Consider the following 14254-nt stretch of genomic DNA (forward strand, 5'->3'; position numbering starts at 1 on the left):
GGGAATATTGGCCCACCTGGGGACTTTACTACGTATAAGCAGTTTATCCATATCCTTATCCAGTCCTGTGTTATGCATACATATTGAAGGGATTCAGTGCCGAAGCGCCTTTGTCACTTGGAATTGGGATAATACACTGGGTTTGCCTTCTTGCTTGCGATGTGCGACCTCTTCTTTCTCTGAGCCCTGGCTTGGGTAAAGTATATATATATTTATATACTAGCTATAGATATATATTGTTCATATTATATACATTATCGCTCTATTATATGTATATGTACTAATAATTTACTATATAACTAGTATTTAAAGTGCACTGAAGAGTTAAATTTTACTAAAATTCAGAAAGCTCTGAATGTGTCAAATCAAACAAGTAATTCCTGGATTAGTGCAATCATTTAGCATTAAATAATTATCTTTAAAGATATAAAATTTAGATCTGACTTATCAACAAATTAGTTTTCACTCAAGCTCTGGTTTTACTAATGTATCCTCTTAAAAAAAAAAAAAAAAAAAAAAAGATGCTCAGACTAAATTAATTACGGTACCTCCTATAAAAGACTGTGATATGTTAGAGGGTTTCCTTTTTTGGGTCATTAGCATAACAGCAGGAGTCCATTAAATGGACATTGGCCTTGGAAGCTTTTGTTGTTTGATGGTGAGGTCTTTCAGATCAAAGGGTCATAGGTGTGAAGAGCCATCAAAGCTCAGACTCCACTAGTATATAGAGTCTGGGAAACCTCAGGACCTCACTTCAGTCTTGGAGAACTTCTGAGCAAGCAGTAACTCCTGAGATAGAAGAGGCCAAGAGTCAAGAGATGGCTTTTCTAAATATCATCTTGTGCTTCACATTCACCTCCCTGGTCCAGGGCATGCCCACTGCTTCAGAAAGAAAGGAGATCAGGATTCCCCTTCCAGGGTCTAAATTGGGATTGAAAGCTTCAACCACCCTGTATGGAAACAGGCATTCCCAGGGTCTCAGATACCCCCTTTACATGATGCAGCTCTACCAGACTCTCATCAAGGGGAATGATACAGATATGTCCAGCCTGGAACATCCTATCCTCCAGGAATCTGATGCTGTGCTTAGTCTTATTGCAAAAAGTAAGTACATTACGCTTACTCTCTAATATCTTATTACCTTTCATTATATCTGAATTATGCTATAATGCTATCCATAAATACCTTATTAGATGTTTCTTAATTTAACACACTTCCTGTATTGTGTTGATCTAACAATAACCACATACTTTCAAATATCACTGAATATTTGTTCTTAGTTTGTATTGTCTTATTCTGCATGCCCAATTTCAACTCATGCTTCTGACAGCACTATTTAAAAAAAATCGTATTTCAATAGGAATCTATCATTTAAAATGATCTTAATTGCAATATAATTTTTCAAATGTATGTTTCTAGTTATAGAGGAAGTATTGCTTAGCTTGCAATACAAAAAAAGCAATTGCTGGGAGGAATGCCTACAAATGTAATGTTTGTACCTAACAATCTGCTGTTTTCCCCCCTTCTATCCCCTGTTTGCTTCTGCTGTCTGCGCTGGTCTGTTGCTCTTCGTTCTGTCATAGAGATGGATGGATGGTTATCAGCCTGCTCCCTGGTGAGATTGGGTGTTAGAATACTCATTCTCCCATTACGACTTTGTGTATTGGGCTTCAGACGTCTGTTAAAACGACATGCAGTGACCTCAATACACATCCTCTGTATTTTGACATTTGGCCAAGCAGTTTCTGTTCCGTCTATCAATGTCTAAATGGCAAAGCACATGTGAGAAGGTGGTAGATTAACACACAATGTGCAAAAATGTTTTTGAATGTGGAGTTGTTGCCTGTTGAGTAACAGGCAGGATGCTAACACTGTCTTTCTCGTTTTGTGTATTTTCCCAGGTTGCGTTGAAGAGGATAATCGTTGGACATTGTCTTTTGACATGTCCTCTATCTCCAGCAGCAATGAGCTGAGGTTGGCAGAGTTGAGAATTCGCCTCCCTGCTTTTGAAAATTCAGACAGCGTGACCGTAGAGGTCCACCACGCCAAGGAAGGTCAGGAGAAGCTCTACCTGGGGTCCTTCAAGACCGACCCCTCTGTTACACCGGGCTCCTCCTGGAAGGTCTACAACATCACCAAGATGCTCCAGTTCTATCTCCACAAGGGAGAGGCGTTCAAAAGCGGTGAATACCCTGAGGTTCGGGACAAGTCTGAGAGAGCCTGGGAATCCAACAGTGCAGGAGTAGTGGTTGAGTCTGATGCCCCACAGCAGATTCAAGAAGATGCCCCCGTGTCCCACCTCACTGCAGATAGAGTAATGCTGGTGGTGTTTGCCAAGGACAAGCCCTCTGCCAACCTCTCTGGTTCCCACAGTCTCATCAAGACAGTGGCGTCCTCCAAGTATGTCATGACAGATAATGCCACCAGGGTGGCTGGAATTAGAAGACACAGGAGGAACAGGAATGAGAAGCACCGCATCATGATGGGCAACGTCCCCTCGAAGCCCCTGGACGATGGTAAAAACCTGTGCCGACGGGTGGACATGTCTGTTGACTTTGAGAGGATTGGATGGGGCAACTGGATCGTCTACCCCAAGAAGTACAATGCCTACAGGTGTGAGGGAGCCTGTCCTATCCCAGTGGAGGAGAGCTTCAAGCCAACAAACCATGCCTACATGCAGGTAAGTACTGTAACACCTCTATTTTAATCATTATGTACATCATAGGGCTGTCTTCTTCATATGTGAAGAGTATCATTTCTCTGCATAAATAATGTATCGACAGAAGAATTCCCATGTAGCTTCCAGAACATGTATACTAAATGGAAAATATTATATGTTTATGTATATTTACACATACTTAAAAAAATAATAATAATAATATATATATATTATTGAAGTACAGCATGCTTTTTTCTACTAGTGTGTGTGTGTGTGTGTGTGTGTGTGTGTGTGTGTATATATATATATGAGGGAGTGGCTCAGTGAGTAAAAGATGTTATATGTTTATGTATATTTACACATACTTAAAAAAATAATAATAATATATATATATATATTATTGAAGTACAGCATGCTTTTTTCTACTAGTGTGTGTGTGTGTGTGTGTGTGTGTGTGTGTGTGTGTGTGTGTGTGTGTGTGTGTGTGTGTGTGTGTGTGTGTGTGTGTGTGTGTGTGTGTGTGTGTGTGTGTGTGTGTGTGTGTGTGTGTGTGTGTGTGTGTGTGTGTGTGTGTGTGTGTGTGTCGGCTCCTTGTGACCTTGGGCAAGTCACCTTATCTCCCTGTGCTTCAGGCACCAAAAACATAGATTGCTCCACGGGGCAGGGACCTGTACCTGCAAAATGTCTTTGTAAAGCACTACGTATAACTAGCAGCGCTATACAAAAACATGCTATTATTATTATATATATTTTTTTATATTTCCCATGCAGCTACCACAAAATGTATCATAAATTGGAAAATGTGTTTAGATAATACAGTACTCTATAATGTTCTTGCAAATAATCAAAATATAAAATTGCTACACTGTAATAGATTTGTGTGAGTAAAAGTTGTGTTGTGTAATTGAATACTGTTAATTACTGATGATGCTTTTATCTTTTTTTGTTGTTGTTTGTTTTCTTAGAGTTTGGTCAAACTATATCAGCCTGAGAGAGTTGAATGTCCTTCCTGCGTCCCTGTGAAGATGAGCCCCTTGTCCATGTTATACTATGAGACTGGAGAAGTTGTTCTGAGACACCACGAAGAGATGATTATAGAAGAATGTGGATGCAACTGAGGACATGGTGATGGCACAGGACTTGGATAGACATGCTTGAGATTCACACTGTGGACTTTTGCAGTGCTCCCAGGAGCATCTAAAAACGAGCATTTAGTAATGTTTTCACCAAGCACATAAAGCAGCTCTTAACTGCAAGAAGACTATGAGAATGAAGAGGACACAGGACAGACAGTGTTCTTCAAAGACTATCCTATGGTAGCATAGAGAAGATTGTGAACAGCCTCAGCACATGTGATTAGCTGCTCTATGTTAAAATAAAATGACGGTGTAGATAAATGTAGATAGATGATATGTATATTTTTGTATTTAGATGGGGAGAAGAAGAATATATATATATATAAATAAATAAATATATATATATTGTCACATTAACGCATGCTAATTTGGAATGTGTATATTTTCTTTTTATTCTGATATATACATTTGCTGTATGCTGTGATCAATTGCAATTAAATATTCAAACCAGAGTTTTGGGTCTTTGTTTCTTACTAATGTGTTCATGGCTTGCTCAGCAAGTAAATATAATACTTGCAATCTTTTATCATTTTTTTTTAAACTGGAGTGGTGTTAAAAAATCTATAAAAAAAAAAAGGTCAAAATTCACAAAATCCCTACATTTCCTCATTATTAACCATTGGGTGCCTCATGCTGCCTAAAAGCCTATACCTCTTCAACTCTTTGTAATATTTCATTTAAATGAGGGTTTTAGTTACATAATTTGGGTAAAGCATGATAAGCTTGCCCACCATGCCAAGGTAACCCCACATCCGGGAGCGTGATATCGGTAATAATAAAGGGTTAAGGAAATGCTGGGTTTTAGTGAGTTTCAATGTGTGTTGATTTCGCATCTTTTGCTTTTAACTTGTCATGTAAAACACGCACGGGTCTTAATTTGATTAGAATGTATGTATGGGCTATAAATATACAGTGGAGTATTATAATATGAACGGTATGCTATAAGGTCGAGTAAGTGTTCTGTAAATGCCCTTTCCCAGCTAGCGATACATGTAGTATTTGTAATAAAATAAAAAGCACTCAGCCATGTAACCCCTTCTCTAATGTCTTATAGCACACTAATATAAGACACACTAATGTTTAATAGGTTTTCAGATTTAGTCCCAAAGAGCCCAACAACAAACTCCACAAAATATACAACACGCTACTCTTGTTTGGGAACAGTATCATTATCTCAACGTGACCTGGCGTTAAATGGGATCTAATAATAATAACAACAATTACAATTTGTTCTTGTATAGCGCTGCTGTTAGTTTCATGTAGCGCTTTACAGAGACATTTTTGCGGACACAGTCCCTGCCTCGTAGAACATATAATCTATGTTTTTGGTGCCTGAGGCACAGGGAGAATAAAGTGACTTGCCCGAGGTCACAAGGAGCCAACCCCAGGAATTGAACCAGGTTTCCCTGTTGCAAACCCCATGTCTTTACTCACTGAGCCACACCGCTGTTTATTTACATAACTCCAACACTGTACACATTGCTTTTGCAAGCGAGATGTGCAGTAATATTTTGCTTCAGAGAGGAAATTTGAACATACATGTGTCATCACAATTCATTTGTTGTGCTGGTGTTGGAAAAAGTTGAAAGCACTTAACTATGTAACACATTCTGTAGCACTGGTAATGTTTGTTACACAATTTATAGACCATGCTTAGACCACCTGCTTATATATTTCTCGGGTTACTCTTTAAATCTCATTATTTTAAACACTATTTTATAACTCAGACTTGATCTCTGCAACTTTCTTGCACGTGTTCTATATTCTTTGAGGTTTGTTACACTGATTTCCACAGCCAGGTTTAGTGTCACTGGGACTAGCTCGAAACATACATATATATAATAATTATAATAATAACTATAATAAATTATAGAACGGCTATTAAAAGTGTTCCAGGAGTCCCACCATCAGTAATGTGCTACAGGTCCCACTAACAAGTAAGGGGTTAATTACCGGGGCAGAAAGCTTGAAGAATAGTACAGTATGTTGACAGACTCTTAAAAATGCCACTAAACCTCATCACAAGGTGATAAAAAGGTTCCCCGCTGATCTGACTTGCTCCTTCTAAGGGGAACGTGTAAAAACATGTTTAGCTGACTTTAGGGCTAATGTGGACTCGTTGCTACCAGATAATGCAAATAAGGCCTTGGCCATGTTTGGCGCTTGCTCGCTCTCGCTTGCTGCCGCTCGCTCTACCAGGAGCTTTTTGCTGTCCTTACAGAGGAGACAGCAAGCGCTTGGGAGGCGGGTATCACTGTGTGTGTGTGTCACTTGGTAGCTGTCAGTGTTTGTGTGTCACTGGGGAACGTGTGTGTGTGTGTGTGTGTGTGTGTGTGTGTGTGTGTGTGTGTGTGTGTGTGTGTGTGTGTGTGTGTGTGTGTGTGTGTGTGTGTGTGTGTGTGTATATTATATAATATTTTAAAAATTAAAAAAAAAGACATGTGAGAATAAATTATTTATTAACATTGTGCAACTTTGATAAATATATTCACGCACGCGCACACGCGCACGCATACACATACACATGCATACACACACACACAAAGACACACACACACACGCATGCATACACACACATGCATACACACACACACATGCATACACACACACATGCATACACACACACACGCATGCATACACACACACATGCATACACACACACATGCATACACACGCATACACATACACACACATGCATACACACACATGCATACACACACACCCACACACACACACACACACACACACACACACACACATACACACACACACACACACGCACACACACGCACACACACACACACACACACATACAAACACACATACACACACACATACACATGCATACACACACACATGCATACACATACACACACACATACATACACACATGCACACACACATGCACACACATATACACACACACACACACACATACATACACACACACACACAATGCACAAACACACACATACACAGACACACACAGGAGACATGGATCGGGGCAGAAGGGGGACAGGGATCGGGCAGAAGGGGGACAGGGATCGCGCAGAAGGGGGACAGGGATCGGGCAGAAGGGGGACAGGGATCGGGGCAGAAGGGGGGCAGGGATCGGGCAGAAGGGGGACAGGGATCGGGCAGAAGGGGGACAGACCGTCAGGGGGCGGGCCGGGGGCGGGCGCGTCACTGGCCGGGGGCAGGCGCGTCACTGGCTGGGGGTGGGCCAGTGACGTCACGGAGCTGTTTCGCCCTCATTGGGCGAACGCTCACGTGACCGGCCTGTCTCGCCGGCAAGCGGGGGAATTTTAAATTCCTCCAAGACCTGCGCTTCCGCAAGCGCGCGGAAGCGCAGGTGAGCCCCTACTAAAGCCGCTCTAATTGCGGCTGTAGGGGCTCAGTGCTGAGCGGGAGCGCGCGTCAGCACGCTTCCGCCAGCAAGCAGGCAACATGTCAGGGGCCTAAGACTGGCCAGTTCTCTTTCTGCAGTATCAGACCAGCCAAACAGTCAAATATTGATTCCATTTTGAGTGGGAAGTTCTGCATTTGAAGGAGGTCATCGTACTGAAGTCTATGGGGCTACTGATGTGTGTAAGAGGGCGATCATATGAAGGGCCACCTGATGTTTTTAGGATGTAAGACCATTGGTGTGTGCAAGAGGGCAATCCAGTTGAAGTCTACGGGGTCAAAGGATGTGTGTAAGAGGATGGCTGGTGACCCTATTAAAGTTCATAAGGGCAACTGATAGCTGCATAAGGAAGAGTGTTCTCAAAAGGAGGAGGGTGTAAATGGTTAACCAGCACTTAACCCTTTGAGGCTCTCGCGATGTCGTGATCGCTCTGTGACTGATCACGGAACGACTCCTCCTGCAATAACGGGCCACTAGATTATGCCGTAGCTACTACTTCATGGGACCCCTGAAGTGCCAAACCCCATGACGTAGAAGCTATCTCAACCGGCGCCCAAAGGGGTGAACAGAAGCAGCGTGTAATGTGTATTTGTTTTCTGTCGATCCCTTTGGAGGCATAAATCTGCAAGCTTACATTTTATAATAAACATATTCATTATGAAATGAGCTTTTCTAATGATACGAAGGTGTTCTATTCATTTATGGTGTATCCAGCTGACGCCGCTCCCTGGGGCTAATCCTGTAACATATCTCCGACATTGTACATTCGGCGCAGATTGTAACTTATGTGCCGTGAGATGTATATATACATATATTGCAAATTGTAATGTTTCCCCTGCAGGTCCTGAAAAAATGGTCGTGTTGCGTCAAATAATGCTGTGTTGCCATGGCAACGGGACGCTACGTGGCATCACGCGACGCCACATTGCGTGACTCCGTGTCGTCACGCCATGGCAACGTGGCGTCATTTGATGCTGCGTGGCCATTTTTTTAGGACCTGCACGGGAAACATTACAATTTGCAGGGGAGAAAAAGATCACTGCACCCCACAGCAGGTAAGAGGGGGTGAGGGGGGGGGGGGTGAGAGAGTTACTTTGGGGGGGGGGGCGAGTTACTTTGGGAGGGAGCGAGTGGGTTTTACCCTAATTTTTCGACGCCGGAATGCGTTATCCAACGCTCACCAACACTGAATAACATGGGACTCACTTTACAACGGTTTCACTGTCCAACGCTACTTCCAGAACGGATTCCGTTGGATAACCGAGGCCTGCCTGTACTGATCTAAAAAAGAATTGTGGTAATTCACCTGATGAAAAAAAAAGAATTCTAAATATAGGGGGTGGTTTATATAAATCGCTCAGCTTGCAAAACTAGTCTAAAAAAAACTGCACCAGATTTATTGAAGAAAAATGTCTTGTGTATTTCAATTTCTCGATTAAATTTGTTATTTTCTTGCACCAGTTTTGCCGCCGGGAAACTTTGATAAATTATTAATTAAGCCAACCCCCAAAAAAAGTGTTTATTTATCAATGTATTTCAGCGGCTAAAAAAATCTACTAAGCAAAAACATTCCCACTGAAAGCAGTGAGATTATCTGATGTGGTAATTCTGGTGCAATATTTTGTGTAACTCCGGGAGACTTTGTTAAATGAACCTTACAGAATTTTAGGTCCTGTCCCATTTGATTTCATACACAGCTACAGCGCAATGAACATCTCACAGGTGTGTCAGCTTCATGGTGTAGTATAAGGCCTCGGTCCCGCTGCGCTCGTTGGCGCGGGCGGCGGGTTGCGAGTTCCCCACCAGCAGGGGAATCCTCGCGAGCCGGTCCCGGTCCCCCCTGGCTGCACAGAGCACTACACGCTGTAGCGCGTCAGCCGCTGGAGACACCAGAGAATGGTGTTTTCTAGCTTTGACGCGTGACGTGTGTGGCTGTGAGCCAATGGGGAGGGGAGGCTTCGGGAGGAGGAGAGGCTTCGGGGAGCGGGGAGGAGTGTGGAGTGAAAGCAGGTGAGTGCCTTTCTCTGTGTGTGTGTCTGAGTGCGTGCCTGTCTGTGTGTGTATGTGTCTGAGTGCGTGAGTGCCTGTCTGTGTGTGTGTGTGCCCGAGTGCCTGCCTCTGTCTGTGTGTGTGTGTGTGTGTGTATGAGTGCGTGAGTACCTGCCTGTGTGTGCGCGCGTGTGTGTGTGTATGAGTGCGTGAGTGCCTGCCTGTGTGTGTGTGTGCGCGTGTATGAATGAGTGCCTGCGTGTGTGTGTTTAAACTTACCTTCCAGCTCCAGCCCGAGTCCGTGGAGGGAGGGGGGGGAGAGTAGCGGGTCCCTCCGCTCAAGCCACGCCCCCCCTCCCTGTCAAACCGCCCACCTCCCGCCCACCTCCCGATCAAACCTCCCACCTCCCGCCCACCTCCCGCTCCGGCTCCCGCTCCCTACAGACCGCAGATCGCGGTCTGTGTATCTCAGCGCACCGCCTGTCAGCAGCGCAGGTGCGCTGACTCTGGGAGCGGGGCCTTAGCCTTACTTTCCATGTGTCATTTCTCAGCTAAGTCCCTTTAAAAAAAAAATCAAATTCTCCACACCTGTGGTCCTCGTTGTGTACGCTGATAAATCGCATAATACATCTTAGAATTAAATCTCCCTGAGGAAGGTCCCGGTGAAACGAAACCTCGGAAGGTACAATCACCCCAATCTTGTACACACTCTAATGTCTGTGTCATAAGTAATACACTAAGAAGTATAAGGTATTTGATGTGTGCTGTATCTATCAACTGTAGATGTTAATACCTGACATTTTTTATTGTAGAATCACCCGGATTAATATACCTATTTGTGAGAAGTAACAATTCAGGACACTTATTTTTAGAGCATTTCCCCATCCATTTTTATTTAACCTAGAATTAAAGCAACAATGTTTCTACGTTTGATCTGTATCCCTTCTATCAATCCAACACCGTTCTTACATTACAAAGTGCCTGTGTCATATATAGTCATGAGAATTAATTTCCAACATTAGTATATTATGTCTTGATATCAATAATGTCCTAATACGAAACCTATGCACACCCACAGACGTCTGTTTCCCCAAAAAGAAATTAGCAGGTGTGTTAGTTTCATGGATTTAGTATCACTTCCCAGATGCTATTTCCACTTAATTCTCTTATAATACCTAATTGTACGCCACCCGCGGCCCTCATTGTGTGTGCCAATGGATGGTGTAATTAGGCCGGGAATGTATGCAGGTTAAGTGAAGACATCATTAGATAGTAGCATGTGGATTGACTTCTACATGAACCATTAAAAAAAACAAAAACACAGGCCTGGTCTTGTGAGCCAAACATGCGTCTGACCGGCACAATCCACATCAGTCAGCTCAACGTCCCCATGGACTTTCTCCTGATGACTGTTTGTCCTAATGACTTCACAATGAGATGTATTGTCCTAGCACCTCTTAATCAGTGGAGTGTAACAAAACAGCCCTAATTTCCCTTTGTCTCTGTTCCCTGTGAACAAATATTTATTATTAAAAAAAAAACAAAAAAATAACTTTGTGACACCCATTCAATGATTTATTTTTTTGCCATGAGCTGAGTTTCTGCTGCAAAGAGACGTCTAGAAAAGTCCAGTCTGCAGGGTCCCTCTCATTGTCATGGTGCCATTTTTCTCTCAGTGGTGTTTTTGTGAGGCCATACTCTCAGCAAAGAAAAAATGAACTTCTATCTCAACCACAGCACATAGTTGGGATGAGGAAAATGATGGACGATTCCTTCTCTGAGCTTCCCCAGTCTGTGCACGTCCCCAATCATTCTATGAGCCCTGACATGGGATTTCTTGTTGCTCCCTCAAATAAAAAGCCAGAGCTGAGTTCCCTGAGGCCTTCCAGACAAAACTAAGTAGGGATTTGCTCAGCCCTAATGCAACACACACACACACAAACACACACACAAACTAATACACACAGACACAAACTGACACACACACACAAACTGATACACACAGACACAAACTGATACACACACAGACACACAAACACAGACACACAAACTGATACACACACAGACACACACACAAACGGATACACACAGATGCACAAACTGATACACAAACAGACAGACACACACACACACACACACAAACACACAAACTGATACACACACACAGACACACAAATTGACACACATACACACACACACAAACTGATACACACACAGACATACACACACAAACTGAGACACACACAGAAACACAAACAGACACACACACACACACAAACTGATACACACACACAGACACACAAACTGACACACACACACACACAAACTGATACACACACCGACATACACACACAAACTGAGACACACACAGAAACACAAACAGAAACACACAGACACAAACATACAAACTGATACACACACACAAACTGATACTCACGCAAACACACACCCACACAGACACAGAAACTGATACACACACAGACACACAAACACCAATACACAAACTGATACACCCACACAGACCCACAAACTGATGCACACACAGACACACAGACTGATACACACAGACACACAAACTGATCCATACACACTGATATGTACACACACAGACACGAAGACACACAGACACACAGACACACACACAAACTGATACACACACAGGCACACACACACACAAATCAGATACAGGTCGTGCTCGTTATCCAATATTTCCCTTTACATCGAATGGCATATCCAGCGCTTTACAATGCAACGCTAAAGGCTGTTTTTCGATACCGGAATGCGTTATCTGACGCCTGAATGCGTTATCCAACGCTCACCGCACTGATTAACATGGGACTCACTTTACAACGGTTTCACTATCCAACGCCACTTCCAGAACGGATTCCGTTGGATAACCGAGGACTGCCTGTAAACACACAGACACGCTTATACCCACAGATACAGACACTGATTCACACACACAGACACACTGATACATACACACACACAGACACACACACACAGACACACACACACACACACACACACACACACACACACACACACACACACACACGCACACAGATACAGTAACTGATTCACACACACAGACACACACACACACACACACACACACACACACACACGCACACAGATACAGTAACTGATTCACACACACAGACACACACACACACACACACAGATAAACACACAGACACACTGATACACACAGATACAGAAACTGATTCACACACAGACATACTGATACATACACACACAAACACTGATATATACACACACACACAAACTAATACACACACAAACACACTGATACATACACACACAAACACACACACAAACAGATAAACACGGACACACTGATACACACAGATATAAAAACTGATTCACACAGGCACACACACAAACTGATATATACACGCAAATCGATTCACACACACAGACACACTGATACATACACACAACACACAAACAGATAAACAGATAAAGACACAGACCCACCGATACACACAGATACAGAAACTGATTCACACATACACACACAGATACATACACACACAGATACATACACACACAGATACATGCACACAGATACATACACACACAAGCACAAACACTAATATATATATATATATATATATATATATATATATATATATATATATATATATATATATATATATATATATACAGTGTATATATATATATATATATATATATATATATATATATATATACACACACACACAAACTAATACACACACAAACTGATTCACACACACAGACACAATGATACACACACACACACACACTGATAACAACATACACACACACACACACACACACACTGATACACAGATATAGAAACTGATTCACACAGACACACCGACACACACATGATATATACATACAAAGACGTACACACACACTGATACACACATACACAGACACACACAAACTGATACACACACACAGACACACTGATACATACACACACAAACTGATACACAGACACTGACACACAGATATATAAATTGATTCATACACACAGACACACTGATACACACACACACACACACACACACACAAACTGATACACAAAGACAGACACACACAAACTGATACACACAGACACACTGATACATACACACAAACTGATACACACAGATACACAAACTGATTCACACACACAAACACAGACACACTGATACATACACACACACAGCCACACTGCTACATGTACAGATACACTGATGCACACACAGACACACTGATATGCACACAGACACACTGATATGCACACAGATACACTGATACATAAACATGAATACGCACACACACAACATGCTGATACACATAGGGACACACTGATACACACAGAGAAAACCCTGATAGACACACAGACACACTGATACACAGAAAAACTGATACACACATAGACACACTGATACACACAGATACACAGAAAAACTGATACACACATAGACATACTGGTACACACACAGACACACACATAGAAAAACTGATACACACACAGAGACACACTGGTACATAGACAGACACACAGATACACAAACACACACCGATACACATATTGACACACAATACCCAAATAGACACACTGATACACATATAGACACATGGATACACACACAGACACACATATACACACTGATACACACAGACACACCTATACTCATATAGACACACTGATACACAAACCGACACATTGATAGACATACAGACACACTGATACACACACTGATACACGTATACACAAACACGTATACACACAAAACATGCTGATACACATAGGGACACGCTAATACACACAGAGAAAAACTGATACACATAGACATACTGATACACATACATAAAAACTGATACACACACAAACACGCTGATACACACACGGATACACATGTAGACACACTGATACACCCACAGGCACACTGATAGACACACAGAGAGTTACTGATACATACATAGAAACACTGATACACAAACACACACACACAGGCATACTAATACACATACATACACACTGATACACACATAGAAAAA

General features: G+C 42.4%; 1 protein-coding gene across 1 annotated transcript; it reads left to right on the forward strand.

The window, feature by feature from the left end:
• Positions 1-818: 818 nt before the first annotated feature.
• LOC142494494 (nodal homolog 2-A-like) lies at positions 819-3777 on the forward strand. The gene is made up of 3 exons (XM_075598986.1): positions 819-1104; positions 1902-2680; positions 3625-3777. The coding sequence occupies exons 1-3, from the start codon at positions 819-821 to the stop codon at positions 3775-3777; spliced, it is 1218 nt and encodes a 405-aa protein (XP_075455101.1).
• The last annotated feature ends 10477 nt before the right edge of the window (positions 3778-14254 follow it).

Source organism: Ascaphus truei, chromosome 5 (assembly GCF_040206685.1).
Source record: "Ascaphus truei isolate aAscTru1 chromosome 5, aAscTru1.hap1, whole genome shotgun sequence".
NCBI lineage: Eukaryota > Metazoa > Chordata > Amphibia > Anura > Ascaphidae > Ascaphus > Ascaphus truei.

Coding starts and splice junctions, on each gene's coding strand:
- LOC142494494 (XM_075598986.1), top strand. CDS start 819: ATGGCTTTTCTAAATATCATCTTGTGCTTCACATTCACCTCCCTGGTC. Junction 1,105..1,901: donor GCTTAGTCTTATTGCAAAAA/GTAAGTACATTA, acceptor GTATTTTCCCAG/GTTGCGTTGAAGAGGATAAT. Junction 2,681..3,624: donor CAAACCATGCCTACATGCAG/GTAAGTACTGTA, acceptor TTGTTTTCTTAG/AGTTTGGTCAAACTATATCA.